Consider the following 17340-nt stretch of genomic DNA (forward strand, 5'->3'; position numbering starts at 1 on the left):
CTCACCACCACTCCCAAGTCCTTCTCTTCTTCTTCATCATGCACCACTGCAAGAAGTTTCAGGCCAATAAAAACTCTTAGGAGCTGTTTTAACTGTGAACTGGCTCCACTGGAATACCTTGGAAAATAAAAATATAAACTCGAGGGGGTTTGTGGGCAGGCAGATTGGGGATATCGGTGACTGTCTGCTTGTAAGGCATGTACCTTGAATATATATTAAGCATTTTGTGGCACTCACAATGAAGATAAAATTAACTTTAACACTCACAGCCAAAATATTAATATTAGGTTTTTTAGATAGAATAAGCACATGGGACCCCAAGAAAAACAACTTAAAAAATCACGTCTTTACACAGCACTTCCACAGAAATATGAGTTTTCTTTCTACTAATCTTAGCAGCATCTTCCCTCCCATTCTGTATTTTAAATTTATGATAAATGGAGCCGTGCCCTAAAATTAGTACTGGGTGCTGTAAAACAGCGAGTAGTCCTTGTCCTCAAGGTTTTACAGCCTGAATGAAAACAAACAATGAATTAAAGAAGGAAACAAAGTCAGTCACTAGCCTAAGGTCACAAAGGAGTTATGTGGCTTGGCTCAGAGTAGAGCACACGTCCGTTGGAGCTCTACCAGCTCTCTTGTCCTATCTCCCTAGACAATACTGGGTTTCACTTTTTTTTGCTTTCCCTTCACACTTTCTCTTTTCCTAGCTTATTCCCTGTCCAGTCTGCTGGCAAAGATCCCTGTCCCGCTGCTGACAGCCTCAGTCATCCTCACTAAATTATATGATCTGCTCAGAGTAGGACTTTGAGCCTTCTAGTATATCAAGAGCCGCACGGGATGATTGTAATAGGAAGATTTCTAGCGGTGTTATTGAGGTGCAAGTGATAAGAGTTGTTTGAACTCATATTGAGTGGGGACAGGGGTTACAGACAGACCAGGACATGAGAAACTCTTTGTCTTTCTTTGATATTATTTTGTAATGACACAAATCTGAAATGTTTTTTCATGGGGAGGTGGGAAAAACCAAATCTTGTTGCTTTCTCAGTAAAAAATAAGTAAGTTTCCACCCTGTTTCTCTACCCAGGGAAAAAGGAGAAGTTTCTTCACGTCAGTGTGTGTGTGTGTATAAATCAAAGCATGTTTCAGTTTTGATGAGAATCAAGTTTTCCCGGGGAAAAAAAAAAATAAAAATCCAATTTCAACAATCTGGGTAAGTCTACATGGCAACATCATCACTGACAGCTCCTGTCAAGCCCTTCCTATGCCCCAGCAAGGCCAGTGGATGAAGGGTGAGCTGCTGCTTGGTGGCAGGGAGCAAGCGGGCAGCTAGCCTTCCCCAGGAGATGGGAGTCCCTTCCAACGGGACATCAGCTGCTGTCTGAGCTTGTTTCTCCTCCATCAGTTGTTGATCATCTCCTGAGGTTGCCTATAGGCAGCAGGTCCTTTTAAAAGAGATACCAGCTATCAATAAAATAAGATTATATAAATTTTTCCCGAGTGCAACAAAGTCACACCTTTTCCTAGTGATGATAACAGACTCCTGTGAAAGCACAATTAAAACAAGGTCAGAGAAGATGAACCCCACGGCACTTAAACACCTTGTTTTAGGCCTGACCCTGAATGGTTTGGTGCAAATGGTATATCGAGCAACCAGCAGCAAATTCTGCTGAAAGGTAGGAATGAAGCAACATTTCAGGGACTCAGACCCCTTCTTTGGGGTCTCCTGCTGTACCCTCGCCTTCCCTAAAAGTCTCTTCCCTTTACTCCCAGGGCTGCTCTGAAACTGCCGGGCTCTGGGATGCCGCACGCTCCCCTCTACCGCTGGCTCTCGCTCTCCCCCTGTGCTTCTCACTTTCACTCCCATTGGTTTCATGTTCCCTTTGCCATGCGGAAAAGCTTTCAAGCTTATCCAGCCCAGCAGCAGTGTTTATCCTGGTTCCACCCACTGGGACTTTCCTAGCTTCCTTCTGCATAGCAAGGGGGGGGAAAAAAAAGCCAGAGGGAGGCATGCAGCAGGCACCTCGGGGAGCTTGGGGAGCCGCCGTGCTCCCTTTCCCTGAGCTAGGTTTCTATTGTAGGCGGTGCATTCCTTGGGAGGGAGGGTGTGTGTGTGTCGGTGCCTTCCCACACTCGGGGCAGCTCTTATTTAATGGGGGTCTCCATGCAGGGTAGACACCAGAAGAGATTTTGCCGTTCCCAGTTTCCATCCAGGAACAAGAGCAGCTCACACGTCAAGTACCGACATGGACCGTGTGGCTGAGATAACCTTGGAAGAGGCGGCTCCTGGGATCAACCAAACTTCCAGGATGCACCTCAGGGAGGACTTGAGGAGGATACGGTGTGTGGTGCTGCTGTGTCTGCTCACCGTGCTGGTCCTGGCGCTGCCCACTGCCTACTTGCTGGTTGGAAACCTCAGAGCTCCCAGCTCCTGCGCTGGCCAGGTAAGAGATTGACGACCAATTTCTGTCCTGCCACCCTGCGAGGAGGAGAACGCCACGTCTCGTGTCTCCAGGGTTGGGTTTGCTTGGTTCTTTTATTCCTTTTATGAGTTTCTCGTGTTTAAAGAAACATGAGAAACTGGCTGTTACATTCCTTCTTCCTTACGCAGAGCCAATCTGCCTGGGATAAATCTTATTACTCTTTGGTCATTTTTAACTAACGGTTTCTGTTCCTCTTGGCTTAATTTTACTAAGGTCAGGGTACAACATACAACTTTAAAACTTTTATTGACATGCTGCAGGAAATGCTTAAGAAAAATTGCTACTTGCTGGAAATTAGTGTCCCTCCGCTGATTTCAGAGCCAGATTTTGACACTATGGCTTATTTTCCTCCTTTCTTTTGGGTTAAATCTGAGACTTCCCCTCTCAGTGTCCTATTTCAACAAACATCTGCTGACTGTGCTGCTGATGTCAGTGGGTCACTGCCCATCATCCATCACTGGGCAGACAGCTACAGCTCTTGTGTATTATTAATGCAAACTCATGCAGAAATATGACTGGGGACAATTAAAGAGTCTGACCCTAAATTTCACATCTCATTTTTATACTCCTCATCAAAACTTGCACTACAGCCAGGGATCTGCTCAGCTCTTCTCCTTTGAGAAACAGCTAAACTCACTTTGCAATCCAAGCTTGCTGGTGTAGCTGCTTCTAACACTTTCCTACACTGCTCCACTCCTTCTTGTGCCAGACTGCAAACAAGTGCCTATTTCCACTGTAGATATGAATTCAGCCGGACTGCCTCATGCTAGAAGGATGTATATATGCCTGTAGGTCTGAGGAATTCAGGTTTGAATTTTAGCTTCAGGTCTAAAATGCCACAACTAATTAGCCAGCTTGTTAGATGCTCACTTAGGAACAGCAAAAGAAAGCAGTGTTAGTAAGTGGCCTCCAAGGCAGATCTCTAAGCTTGCCCACATTTAGCCTAGGGATGTTCAGACAGTGTGACAGCTGTACTCATGGCTGCAGAGGGATGTTCTAACCCTCGTTTGACCTCAAGTCTGCACAGTCAGCATCTTGCACCCAAGTGATGTCAACTCTGGGCGCAGCAGCTTCCACGTCACCTGGTTACACCTTCATGCATGGCTGAAAGGAGATGTGGCAGCCCTGTGTGGTACCTTAGGCTGTGAAATTTGACCAATTCTTGCCCGTGTGAAAGTGCCTGTTACTGCACTGACCCTGTTACTGCTATTTAGGCCAGCTAGAGCGGGTGCACACAGAGCCAAGAGGTGCTTTGGACAGTCTCACCTGCGTTGCTCTTTGCTTGCACCCTTTGAGGCTGTACAGAGCAGAACAGTTCAGTTCTTGAAACAACCTTAGAGCGAAATAATAATGAAGCATTATCCTGTTTGATTGGACTAATGTGTTCCTGGCTTTTGACCTGTTGGCAGAGTTAGCAGAGAAAAATAGTTTCGTGACCGGATTTGTCTTCTTAAGAGGAAAAGTGCAATATAAGCCACTAGATTTGCTCTAGCCTGGGCTACGTGAGTGTGTGTTCTCATGCATATGCACTGAATTATTAGTGCGTAGTATTCCCACAATGATGTAACGAGGTGATCAGATGATTTACAGCCTCTGCAAGTCCCAGTGAGCAATTGAAAAACCACCAAGGCTGGCCAGCTGCCCGCTGCTGTTGTGCCAAGCCCAGGGGGGTGGAGCGCCTGGCTGCAGCTCAATGGGATCCTGCATTTTTCATTGACTCCACTGGTGACTGACTGTGTCACCAGTGTTGTCCAGCAACAGAGGACAGAGGGGTGGATTTGTCTGCCTGTGTAGTTTTCTGTTAATTCCCCAAAGAGCCGTGTCCTGCAGCTGGCACAGCTGTAGGGTGTTTCAGTCCATGGAAATGTTTTTGGGCATAAAGGCTCTCAGGAAAATGTCTTTTTGTGTTTCCTTCTGCATTTGAAGTGTTAGATCTGGATTGTTAAAGAATGCCTTCCTCACGTGCCTCATTGATAGCCCAAATCAGGAGGACTAGGCTGGGATCAGATATGTGCCAGAACTCTCTGTGGCACTGGTTTTAGGGCACGGATGCCTTGGGTACACTGGGAGCAAGTGGGCGGACTCAAGTTCGCACCAGATGCGTATTCGCTTGCTGACCCTTGCAGCAGCAAGCCCACAGGAGGAGTCCTCTCGTTGCCCCAGGACCAGAGCTCAGCCCACACTTGCCAGAGTATCAACTTCTCATGCACTGGGGAGAGTCCTGGGAGGAGACAGGGACTGACAGCTGAGCAGGCAAGAAGCAGATGTAGTAAATTCTTGAGCCCATCCTTCCTGGAGGAAGGGGGAGGAGAAGGGGAGCCAGGGAACCTTTGTGCAACAGGGGTGTGCCTCTTCTCTTTGCCTGAGGGTGAGACACTTCATTCATCTCTTGCTTCTGTGTGGGTGCACATGGTGTCCCATTCTGCCTTTGAAGGGATATAAACTCACCTTTTCTTCTGGAAATGTCCCCTTCAGGAAAAAGCAGGGCAAGTAATGTCATTACAGCAGCATGTGTGAGCTGCCAGCTCTCTCTGTCTCTCTCATGGTGTAATGTGACTTGTATGAATAATTCAAGTCTGATGATGGTTTCCCTGGACACCTTCCAGGCTCACTACACTACTTCCCTTTTGGAAATAGAAATCCATTCCTTTTGTGCTTCAAGACAGAGCGAGGTGAGGAAATAGGCTTTTTTTTAAGCAATAACACATGGCTTGTGTTATCAGTAGGAAATCTATAAAAGGCTCTAGTGATGCTCTTCCTCTGGAAGGACCAGGACTGCTGTGCAGCCATTTACAAAAGGAAGCCAAGTTTCAGTTTGAGTGTGCAAATCTACCAGGGGAACAACATAGCAGCCAGGAGAGCATCTCTGTCTACCTTAGCCACCCGTTCAGCTGGCTTAATACAGCAGAGCATCGAGTCCTGTGACCTGGAGATATTGGTACTTGGGCTTATTTTCATGGCATTCTTGGCATGGCAGGACCACAAACAGCATAAAGGGAAATTCCAAAACCTAGCCAAAGGATGGGACATGAACTTCTGTGCCATGTCAGCCTTGCAATACAGAAGCAAGCTACTTCAGTAGAGGAGGGACTTCAAAGTCCTAGCAGCTCCACCTGGATCCCATCCAAAAGGATGAAGACAGAAAGCCAGCAACAAAGCTCAGATAAGGACTTCCAGAACATGCAGAGCCAGAAGCCCTAATGGCCTTCCCAAATGGGAAAGAGAACCTGAAATGGCTTCCTGAGCTGTAGGGATGGAGAAATACCTGGGGAGGAGCAGTGAGTATTGCACCTAAGCCCAGGTGACTGGGATTCCCCTTCCAAAAGAGAGCACCAGTAAAACTCCTGACTGGTTATTGCTGCCTGATGCACATGGTCCACATGGGCAAAGAAGCCAGTGAGCACGTGCTCTGGGTACATCTTACACTGGGCACTACAGTCCAGCACCAAAATACTCCCACTGAGGCCAGTTTTTTACTGGCACAGGACAGACCCCTACCAAAAATGCCCAGCTCAGGCTGTGCAGCATCACTGGAGTCAGCAAAATTGTGGGTCTATGGACTGTGTATGACCTGCAGAGACCCTGCCCCTAAAATAGCATTTTCTGCTAAAAATGGAGGTGCTGGGGATATTTTGCCTCTTAATCTCTCTGCCTGCAGTGCCAAGCTGCTTTTCCCATGGAATTCTCTGTCTGGATACCCCCAGCCCTTCCTGGAGGTGCAGGAGGCCAAGGGTGTGAACAGGGGATGTTCAGCCCTTCATTTTGCTTTTAGTGATATATGGATATAAATGCAGTGGGGCTTTTGGACTACTTTGGTATCGAAACTATATAGAAGTGGTTTTTATACCGCAGTCTTTAGGGTAATTAAAGCTGGCTGTCCAAGATAGGGTTTGTCTGCAAATTAGCTGTAAAGTGGGATTTTCAACATCACTCAGTGCTGGTTACAGTTTCTCCACAGTAACCAAAGGGAAAATTGAAGTCATGCTGGGAACTTTTCAGAATCACAGCTAAGGAAGAAAGGAAAAGACAGGAAAACACTAATTGTGTCAATTATCTCTCTTTTGTTTCATGCTGCTTAGCTCTCCCTCACCACCTCATCTACACCATCAATGTCCATCTCTGCCTGTTTCAGACAAATATTACTGATATCTGGTCATTATGTAGCATCGACTAGTGATAAAATATTTCCTATGGCAGGTTTAGATTTGTATCCTTATCAAACAGCACAATTATGGGGAAAAAAAAAAAATCTACTTTTTTCCAAGCAACAGAATAATTTCACACCTGGCAGCACCCTGCTCTATCTACTGCACCCCACTGTCCTTCAGCATTTATGAACGCAGCTCCTGCACCTGGAGTTTCCATCTGGCTTTCTTTGGAAACAAGTAAATTGTAGTTGCAAAAAAAAAAAAAAAAAAAGGCTTCTTCCCAGTTTTTAGTCAAAACCACTTTTTTTTTTAGCTTTTGTAAAGAATCAGAATTCTTCTTGATATCCTTCCCACTTTCCCATCATCTCTGTTTGTATTGCAACATCCAAGTTTATATGAAGCACTTCAGCAGAAGTGAGGCTTTAAATACGTAAACAGTCCCACTGGTTACATGATAAAATGGAGGTTGGTGATTGATTTGGAGCTCATTGCAGTACTTAGCATCATTAGAAAACATGTCACGAGAAATATGTAGGAAGTGTCACATAAATAATGGTGTAAAATACACACATATAAATCTGTCCAAAAAGCAAGTTTGAGGAAAATCCTCCACACTGATCTTGTGCTTCCCATTAGGGGAAGGACAAAGTCACCTGGCTATGACTCTGTGTCACATCAAAAGCACAGTCATGTTTAGACACCACAGCAAGCAGACAGGGACCTTGGAGAAAGTCATTAGTCATAATGAAAGACCCAGACATCTCATTGACAGCACAACATCATTTCTCTCTGTCAGCCACACACTGAGCTTTCACACCACTGTGCCTTCTCGCTGACATTTCCCTGTGGCTGGGCTGTATATATGTGTACAGGTGGGGAAGGGAGGGGAAAAAAAGGAAAAAAAGATAATTTCCCTGCAGTTTTCTTTCTCCATTTTTTTTACAACACACCAGAGCCACTATTTTTGTGCAGAAGCACATGGATATTTACTGCTTGTGTCTTTGGGTTTATTAGAGTAACCAGCAGTCCCCAAACCCAGGCAGCCTGACTCTTCTCCTGCAAACACTTTCCTTTCCCTGGCCAATATAAATTATCGATTTTCTACTTCTCCTGCAGCATTTGGAGTTGTGTGAGACACAGCCACCAGGAGATAACTTCAACATCTCTGTGCTAATATTATTTCAGCCTATTTTTTGAAGCACTGTGCATGAAATCCCCACCTGCAAGCTGATCAGTTTATTCACTATATTTATGGTAGCTGTCCATAAAAAACACCACGCTGCAGCAGCGTGCTCCTGACAAATGTTATGTGATAGAGGTTCCTGATGGCCCTGAGCTGGCTGCATAACCCAGACTGTCAACTTTCTGCAACCACACTGTTGGCACAGACCCACAATGAACTGTGTGCCTTGGGAAAAGCACAAGGGATGCTCCTCACACCTCTGGGAGGCTGGATCCAGAGTCAGCATCCCACAGCATCCCAGTTAGGATCCATGCTGCTCTGCAGGCTGCTGTAAGAGGACTGGTGAGAAGCCAGCAGCCGTGCCCAGGCATGATGCAGAAGGATCAGCCCTGGTAGGCATGTGGCAGGCAGGCAGCAGTTTCTCTTTGAACTGCTCAACCTAAACGTCAGAACCAGTTGGCACAGCTCAGGGCCGTGCCCTGCTGCCGTGCAAATGCAAGTTGGCACCAGGATGTGCTGTGAGTGAGCTGGTGTTTGGCTCTAGAAGGAAACGTCAGAGGCGAGCATGCACGAATCACCCTGCCTTCCCTGGGTGGAGTGTCAGCGAGCCACAGAGCTCGCCCCCGGCTAGCTGCACTCTCAGACCTGCTCAGCACCTTTCTGAACTCCAAGGAGGCTACCCAACATTTGGGACAGACCTCAGCAACAGACTAACAGTCTGAAATAAAGCAGATGCAGGAAGAAAAGCAGGTGAAACAACAGCTCTGTACTTGATACACCTCAATTAGTCTCTTTGCTGGCATTATGGATGAACAGAGCACCTGCAAAGGTTCGGATCAGCTGAGTCTTGAGACAGGGAAGAATCACTCAGATTGCTCTGCTTGCTGTTTGCTCTGTGTAGATTGAGGGACAGAAGCATCTCCAAGCAACAGAGGTGCTCCAGCAGTGCTGGATGGAGGCACTGTCCCAAAGGAGGGTGAGCAATGGCCAATTCATACTGACCACTCCTCTCCCAGTTAAGTCAAGGGCTTGTCCAGCCTCTGAACAAGAATGGAGTTTAACACAACCACCACCACAGGAGCCCAGGTCCTGTCCCTGGCACCTTTCCTGAGATGCAGGCGGTTTCAAACAAACAACAGGGAAGCAAAGCCCTGTCAGGACTTGTCCTTTCACAGCAAAGCTCTCACTGAGGTCGATAATATTACTGTAGCACATTCCATTTTCTGGGATAATGTGAACAAGATGCTCTGTGGAGGTCCTGTACACCTGGGAACCCTGAGCTAACTGCTTGCATGTCTCTCCCACAGGTCACAGAAGTGAGGAGCTCTCGCTTTCTGAAGCAACGGGCAGTCTCCTCTGGTAAGTTGGCCAGTCCTTTCCCCCATCCCCAACACCTCTGTTTACCGAGGTTTTGCAATCTCTGTCGCAGCACCCTGCTGCTGACATCTCCCCTGACACCCTCTGCTCTCACCACCCAAATCCCTCTGGAGCCAAACAAGCCAGGGCAGACAGAGGCAAACCTGGGCAACAAGATGCAGGGAGATAACTAGGGCCAGAGTGAAAGTACAAGCACTTCTAACCCCAGGGCTGTGCAAGCTTCTAACGCCAGCACAGACCTCCCCAGCAGATCTCTGAGATCAGTATAAATCCCTGAACATGCAAAAACATGGGTTCAGGAGCCCATGTACACCACATCCCCCCTCTGTTCACCCTCCAGCAATTTAAGACAGTGCTGCAATGTGCCCTGTCAACATCATGGCAGGTCTGGCAAGCTCAGTCATTTACAAAAGGGTTTTATTACCTCAACGGTGTCAATAAACAATCAGAGAATCATAATTTGGTTCACAGAATCACACAGAATCACAGAATGTTGGGGGTTGGAAGGGACCTCGAAAGATCATCCAGTCCAATCCCCCTGCCAGAGCAGGAACCTAAATGAGATCACACAGGAAGGCGTCCAGGCGGGTCTTGAATGTCTCCAGAGGAGACTCCACACCCTCCCTGGGCAGCCTGTCCCAGGGCTCTGTCAACCTCACTGGAAAGAAGTTTCTTCTCAAGTTTAAGCAGAACCTCCTGTGTTCCAGCTCACACCCATTGCCCCTTATCCTACCATTGGGCATCACTGAGAAGAGCCTGGCTCCATCCTCCTGACATTCACCCTTTACATATTTATAAACATTAATGAGGTCACCCCTCAGTCTCCTCTTCTCCAAGCTAAAGAGCCCCAGCTCCCTCAGCCTTTCCTCAGCAGGGAGATGCTCCACTCCCTTCATCATCTTGGTGGCTCTGTGCTGGACTCTCTCTTGGTTGGAAAAGACCTTTGAGATCATCAAGTCCAACCAAACCTGTCCACTGCTAAACCAGATCTCTAAGCACCTCATCTACCCATCTTTTAAATACCTCTAGGGATGGGGACTCAACCACCTCCCTGGGCAGCCCCTTCCAATGCCTAAATCATGGCAAATAACTCCTGACTCAAACGTATGAGGAAATGGAAAGGGGCTGCACACAACGCCATCAATCACTGCTCACATCTCATTGACTTGAATAGCAGCAAACATCCTTATATATATATTTATTTCTCTTTTTTTCCCCTCAGTTACAGATACACTTTCCAGTGCAGAAAAGCCAAGAGCACACCTGACAGGTAATACTTGTTCCAAAAATGAAGTGCTTCCTGCGCGTATGACAGCAGATGGTGCAATAATCTGGGTTTCTGTGGGTCTGACAGGATCAGGTGTTGCAGGAAACATGGGAAAAATAATCATCAGCTTTGCCTGGTTGAGCACAACAGATTTACTGCAGCCTATGTTTGTAGAAAAGGGCCCATGAAGGAAGTAGTTGACAGAAACTTTTCTGCTTGCTACTTTTCCAAGCCTTTTATCCTATAAATGAATTTAAATAGGTGCCTGGTATCTTAGTGACCTGTGAAACCCCCTAGAAAAGGCAGTGGAAAGAGCCCACATGGTGGGTTCTTTCACTGAGCAGTCAAGTGGGAAAAAATACCAGTTTGGGAACAAAATCAGATCAAATAAGATCAGTTTTAGGACCATTATTTTTCTGCAAGGTCTGACTCGGGCCACACACACCTTATTGTCATCAAATAGCCTCCTGTTTTTAGTGATATCACCTCTGAGTTACACTGGAGAAAGCAAGGGATCAGTTATGCCCAGCTGAACACCTCCATGCCCTTATTTTGTGTTAGGAAGGTGCTCTCACAAAGCCCTGTGGCAGGGTGGGCTGCCAGACACTTCTGAGGGGGCTGCCATCCATTTTGCAAGGCCACCATCTCACCACCTAAGCCTTGAAGGTGTAGCTGTCATCACACCAACGACACTGTCCTGAGCTTTCCCCCATCCTCGCCAACTCCACCCACCTGGAAAATTTAGGTATTACCAGAGAAGAAGAAAAGCTTCCTGGCTGGTTTCCATGTGGATGGAGTGCTGAAAGGCTCTCCAGCTGCTCTGACCTAAGGCAATTTATACCTCTCAAAAATACCACTCACCCCAGAGGCTTCCCCAACACCCTGTGTGTTGTCCCAAGGGAGCACTTTGGTAACTTGAAGCATACGAGAAGTGGCATGATGCTTCACACAAATTCACCTACAGGGTTAATTCAATCAGTATTTCAGGGCTGATTTCCTTCCCAGCGTGGTTTGCTTTCCCTAATCCACAAACTCCCTCCTAACTCCTTCCTTCCAGGTTGCCCAAGGAAGTTGTGGATGCCCCCTCCCTGGAAGTGTTGAAGGCCAGGTTGGATGAGGCTTTGAGCAACCTGGTCTAGTGGAAGGTGTCCCTGCTGATGGCAGGGGGGTTGGGACTGGATGATCTTTAAGGTCCCTTCCAACCCAAACCATTCCATGATTCTATGATTCTATGCACATCCTTGGTCCCATCCCATTTTGCATACAGGTTGCTAGAGCTTCAAAACTGACCTGTCCTTGTTCAAAATCACATCTTTGCTCAAGTGCAAGTTTGCAAGAGCAAAAGGACTATCCCTTAGTGTAAGTTCCTCTGTTTCCCCTGAGTCCCATCACAGCAGAGAGACCCAGGGGCTCCTGGTGCAGCTGGCTCCGAAGAGCAGCCAAAGCACAGCTCTGCCAACAGGAACTTCCCTGGGTTGCACAGAAATCTGGTTGCCACAGGGAAGCACCCAATAATTTTCTTCCAATGTCCTCAGACCACCCCCACTTGCAAAAAATTCCTTTGCTGTCATTCCTGAGCACTCTCCCTGGGATAGTGCTCATCCTCTTCAACCTGCCTTTGTAGATCAATTGGCCATAGCAAGGAGGATGAAAAGAAACAAGCTAAAGGGATTTCCTCGTTCCTTTTCTGGCTACACCCAGGCTGCTGTGCTACACAGCCATCAGCAAACCAAATTTCCATGAACTTGTCTTTGACCTTTTTTTAGCCCAAGCTTATTTTTGGTGCTGTACCCTGTGGCAATGACTTCCCAAGCTTAATGCTGCATCACAGTCAGGAAATACTTCCTGTTATTTTAAACTTGCTGTACAATAATTTCTTGGGTGCTGCTCTGGTCTTCTCAGAAACCATGACTCGTACGTAGAAAGTGAAAAAGGAATGATTATTCTTCAGATCTTTGTTACATTCCCCCAACTCAAGAACCTTTTTCAAAGTGAAGGGGGTAGACTACAAACTCTCACTTGTAGGAAATCCCTTCCAGAGCTCTGTTCACTCTGTTTTTTTTTCTAGTTTTAGGCACATATATTCTGAGGGTGAGAGCAGAGGAGGGAGAGGACAGAGATCTAACCATAGTACTTTCATGGGATTGCACCACTAAATTAACAGCAGCAGAATGTCTCGATGTTTTCGTCCCTGTTCCTTTATGATGAATTTTCCACCTGCTTTTGGCCTTTTTAACACACACTGAGCATTTTGAACTTATGTGAACTGGCACCAAGGTCTCCCCTCCCAGAGTGGCTGTAGCTAGTGAAGAATGGCACAATCCACATGAATACCTAGCCAGGATGTTCCTCCATCCCCATTCTCTCCTGTGCACTAATGTATACCTGGTGTTGACTGTGCCATGCCATGCCATCCACCCCTCCCTGGCTTATTTGGTTGCACTTTGGGTCAAAATGCAGACCAATGCCTATTCCTTCTTGTCACCAACCTGTGACACAGCTGGATGAATTGTGTTGCAGAAACACCATCAAGTACTTGGCTCGCACTTATCGTGCTGCAATGATATCCAAGCTCTCCACTTAATCTAGGTGGAACATCACTTTCTGGTTCCACTCGATTGTTGGATGTAATGACTTTCTAAGGACAGTTATTAAACTCCCAGGGCACAATCTTGAGCAAAAATGACAGTGCAGCCATGGGTCTTTGCAGTACATACTAAGAAACCCCACATGTTCACCAAAATGCTAAAAAATGTACACAAAAGCTACCAAACAACAGGGATACTCCAGTAAGGGACTAAACCAAAAGGGATTTGGGGAAAGGAGAAGTAATTTCACATGTAAGAGATGCCGAAAAATTTACAGCGGGTGGGAAATTTGAAGGACTTGTAGCAATGAATCCCTTATTAAAAGCAGATTTTGTATACTTCAAGAGTTAGCATAATAGGTATATTTTCAGGAAGTATCGCTCCATATGTTTATGAAATAAATAAATGGCAATTACAAAGTCCAACTGCTGCTAGAAAAGAAGCTGTACTGTATTCAAAGGCACTTGAACATGCATTTTTCCTCGACTGGTATTGAAAGCATGGGAAAAAATATTTAACTTGAAAATAGAGAGCATCAATAGAGTGAGCTTTACTCTAAAAGGGAGGTTATAGCTGTAAAACATAGAGTTGCCTAATTCCAGAAGTTATGAAATCATGTACTTCATTTGAGATGTCTGTTACTTATAAAAAACATTGAAGAACTGAGTGTCATTGACATTTTAAATGCGTCATTATACAGGGTAAAGATTATTTCACATGCAGCTTCTCTTCAAATTTCCCTCAAAATTCCCAAGATGGAAAAGAGCCCAGGATATTTTCTGGAAATACTCTGATCTTTTCTGATCCTTTCCATTTCAAACCCGATTTTATCTGCTACCAACTGACCTCTGAGAGGTATCACTCCAAGCTCTTGTAAACCTTAGAGTGAGTCAAATGTTACATCAGTTTTTGCCAGGACACAGACCAGTCTGAAAACACTGAGGTAGATGAGGATGAAGGCAGACCATGAGTACTTTCACTTTCTTTTATTGCCCTCTCTCTCTGTATCAGGCAAAGCTCCATTGACTCTAAGCCTCATAGTCCTTCTATAATTTAGCTTGGCTTACTATCACCATCCCTGTCTATCTCTCTCCCACGCAGAAATACTCTCTCCATATACTTTGCCTCCTGGGGAAAGATCAGAAATATTTGGTATTTCAGCAGCACTGACAGGCAGGCTGGAAAAAAAAAAAGCCATTATTTTGTTGTGCTACTCAGAGAATATGCAAGAAATTGCTCTCCTAACACCTTCTTGTCTCCTTACGGATTATTTATTGCTGGAAAAGAGAGGGAAACGGATGTCATCAGGAGCTGAGCACATTAGTTTTTGTGAATCTCATTTCACCCAGGATAAACCTAATGGTTATTGCCATGGGAATTTCAAAGCTTTACCTTACCTACACTCAGTTGGCCTCCCTGCCCATGCACACACACCCCTTCCCCAAATACTGAATCAAAATCAACTTTAAACATTAACTCAAGCTCATGAAAAAGGTCACATTTCCTGGAAGTCTTTCTCAGTGTTTAACATTAACTTTCCAGGTTCTTTTTAATACCTGGCAGAATCTTAATTGTTTTTATCCTCTTCTTTTTCACTGCCTCAGCTGCTGTCATACCACAACAATTTTATGTTATACCTTGACAGAAGGTATAACAAACCCCAACGTCCTTCAGAAGCAGCTTGGCAGGGAGAGAAGTTCAAGTGTCTTTGTGTTTGGTGATAGATCAGACTGATCATTGTGAAACTTCACCTTTATGGAAGAAAATGATGTTTTAGTGTTTCTTATTACTATCCTGAACCATTAGGTACAGGCCTGGTACCCGTGTGTACAATTGTCCCAGCACTAGTTTCATTCAAGGACAATGTTTTTACTCTGTAAATAGATAAGATAACATCCTGGACCTGCAGGGTAAAGCCATCTGCATTGCTCCACAGTGCCATAAGACTCAGCCTTTAGGAAGGACAGTCTCATCATTTGGGATCTGGCCCACAAGCAGGACATCCAGTCACTGCATAATCCTTCAGGCAGCCTGAAGGATTGTGTGCTGGTCAGGGTCTTCCAAAAGCAACCTTGACTTGTCACTCCCAATTGCTCAGGTCCAGATCCCCTGTGGACACCTTCCAAAAATATCCCTGGGCAGTTGGCCTGCAGCCAATTCACCTCAGTTTTCAAGTTGTAAAATAAGACCATTTCAGCCCTAGCATTATGATTACCCTAGTTAGATTGCCCACTCTTTGGAGTGAAGAACTCACATCACGTTCAGCAGCTGTGGCAAACTAACCCACCTCTTCCTCTCTCTTCCTCCCTCAGTGAAGAAACAAGATCTCACCAATCCCGTGGGAAACCATCTGCCCATCCTGCAGTGGGAAGACAAGCGAGGCTTGGCTTTTACCAAGAACAACTTGAGTTATTCCAGCAACGCACTGGTGATACCTGTGTCTGGGGACTACTATGTCTACGCTCAGGTCACTTTCCGAGGGCCCATTGAAAACAAGAGTAAACCAAATTCTGTCACCGAGATCATCACCAAAGTCACTGACAGTTACCCCGAGCCCACCCAGCTGCTGACAGGCACCACAACCCTCAGTGAAAAGGGAAATAGCTGGTTCCAGCCCATTTATCTGGGCGCCGTGGTCTCCTTAGAAGTAGGAGACAAATTAATGGTCAACGTTAGTGACATCAAACTGGTGGATTACACTAAGGAGCACAAAACTTTCTTTGGTGCCTTTTTATTGTAGGTCCCTGGCAGCAGCTGGTGGGGGTTTCTCTTCAGGGCCCTGGTGTGACCTCGCTGGACCTTGGCTTTGTGTGGGTGCGTGTCGGGGTGCAATCTCTGTGCTGTTATCCTTCTTCTGTACTGTCACTCCCCTGAAGCTCCCTGCAGCCTTAAATTAAGGGGTAGGGAAAGTTGAAGCCACAGGTTGAATTGAAAGAAAACAAAACAAAAAACCACAAAAAAAATGAAAGTCAGATTGCAGAAAAAAAAAATGTATTTTTGAAAGTGAAAACTGAGAGCTCTTCAAAAGTTGGTGAGATAGGAAGGAACAGTGGGTAGGAAAATTGATCTTGAATATTGCAGCGAGGCTACGTCACTAATCCCACCTCCAATGTACAATTTCCTCAGCTCAAAAAAGCGTTTCAACCTTTCTCCAGCACTTCCAGTATAGTTTTGCATGACCCTTCTTCAGATTCTCGGTTCTAAAAGGTAATTACTTTTCATCATTTCCTTACGAATAGATTTGATCAGTACTTTGCACTAACATAAAGCTGAGATTAATCATTAACTGCTTAATTAATACCTTCTCACTTCCCTGTAAAGTAGATTAAAATTATATATTGTGTTTTGCAGCAGGTACTTGAAATTTATTTTATTTTTTTTTTCCCCCAAGAAATTGTTTACAGTTCAATATCCAGCCTCAAAACTTCATGTAAAATTTCTAGGGAACACACACAAACACTTTCTGTTTCAGCATGAAAGTGGAATCTCCCCACCAGGTCCTAACAGTAGGAAAACAGCAAAGACAAGGCAGAGAGAGACACGCAGCAAAATTTTCCACACTTTTTTAAATCAACCACTGAAATTTGGAGAGAAAAACCTCTGCCATATTTTGCTTTCCATTATGTTGAATGCAAAACAAGTGCAACTAAAGAAGGGACTTGTCTTGGTGCTCCCCCTTGCAGCCATTTCCAATGCTGCAGCGGTCCACTAACCTCAAGGGACTCCCCAGCCCTTCCCTTGGGTGAAGGCTGCAGCCAATAGTCCCAAAACAAGGTCAAAAGATCCAAAGCCACCATCATGACGTGCCACAGCCAGGTGTAGAGCTCAGGAATGTTTAGCTTCCCACCTCAAACTTATTTATTTTCATAGATTTTACTGTCTTCTCAGGGAAATTCCCCACCTTTCCTTCTCCTCCCACAATAAATATATCACTGATTATTACTCAAGTCATGCTCTTGTAGATTTGGACTTTACACTCTTAACTGCCAGGAGGTCTCACACCTGAGTACCTACCAACCAGCTGTTCTGCAATGACCAGGCTTCTCCTCTGCAACTCTTTCTCTTTCCTGTCTCACCTCATTGGATTTCTTCCAGTTTCCAACTCTTGGCCAGAAGTGACAGGATGACTTGATTGCCTAGTTAATTTTTCCACTCAAAGCCATGGAGGAACCCAAAAGCACACTGTTATTGTCAGGGAGGCACTGAAGTTGGGAAATAGGTAGCACTGGGGATGGGGGGCTTGTAGCTGAGGAGCTCAAATGGTCAGAGAAGTTCTCTGGTGGAGACAGCCCAGCTA

The 17340-nt window shown here is 45.6% G+C and overlaps 1 protein-coding gene across 1 annotated transcript; it reads left to right on the top strand.

Moving 5' to 3' along the window:
- The first annotated feature begins 2243 nt into the window (after nt 1-2243).
- On the top strand, nt 2244-15783 carry LOC104517440 (tumor necrosis factor ligand superfamily member 15). Its single transcript, XM_010177147.1, has 4 exons — nt 2244-2441; nt 9119-9170; nt 10411-10458; nt 15356-15783. Exons 1-4 carry the CDS (start codon nt 2244-2246, stop codon nt 15781-15783), a joined length of 726 nt encoding a protein of 241 aa, XP_010175449.1.
- Nucleotides 15784-17340: the final 1557 nt, after the last annotated feature.

Source organism: Antrostomus carolinensis, unplaced genomic scaffold (genome assembly GCF_000700745.2).
Source record: "Antrostomus carolinensis isolate BGI_N321 unplaced genomic scaffold, ASM70074v2 scaffold54211, whole genome shotgun sequence".
NCBI classification, from domain to species: Eukaryota; Metazoa; Chordata; class Aves; order Caprimulgiformes; family Caprimulgidae; genus Antrostomus; species Antrostomus carolinensis.

What these genes read in the sequence shown, in the direction of transcription:
- LOC104517440 (XM_010177147.1), top strand. Translation starts at nt 2,244, where the DNA reads ATGGACCGTGTGGCTGAGATAACCTTGGAAGAGGCGGCTCCTGGGATC. An exon ending in GCAACGGGCAGTCTCCTCTG is followed by an intron (nt 9,171 to 10,410) that starts GTAAGTTGGCCA and finishes TTTTCCCCTCAG; the next exon opens with TTACAGATACACTTTCCAGT. An exon ending in GCCAAGAGCACACCTGACAG is followed by an intron (nt 10,459 to 15,355) that starts GTAATACTTGTT and finishes TTCCTCCCTCAG; the next exon opens with TGAAGAAACAAGATCTCACC.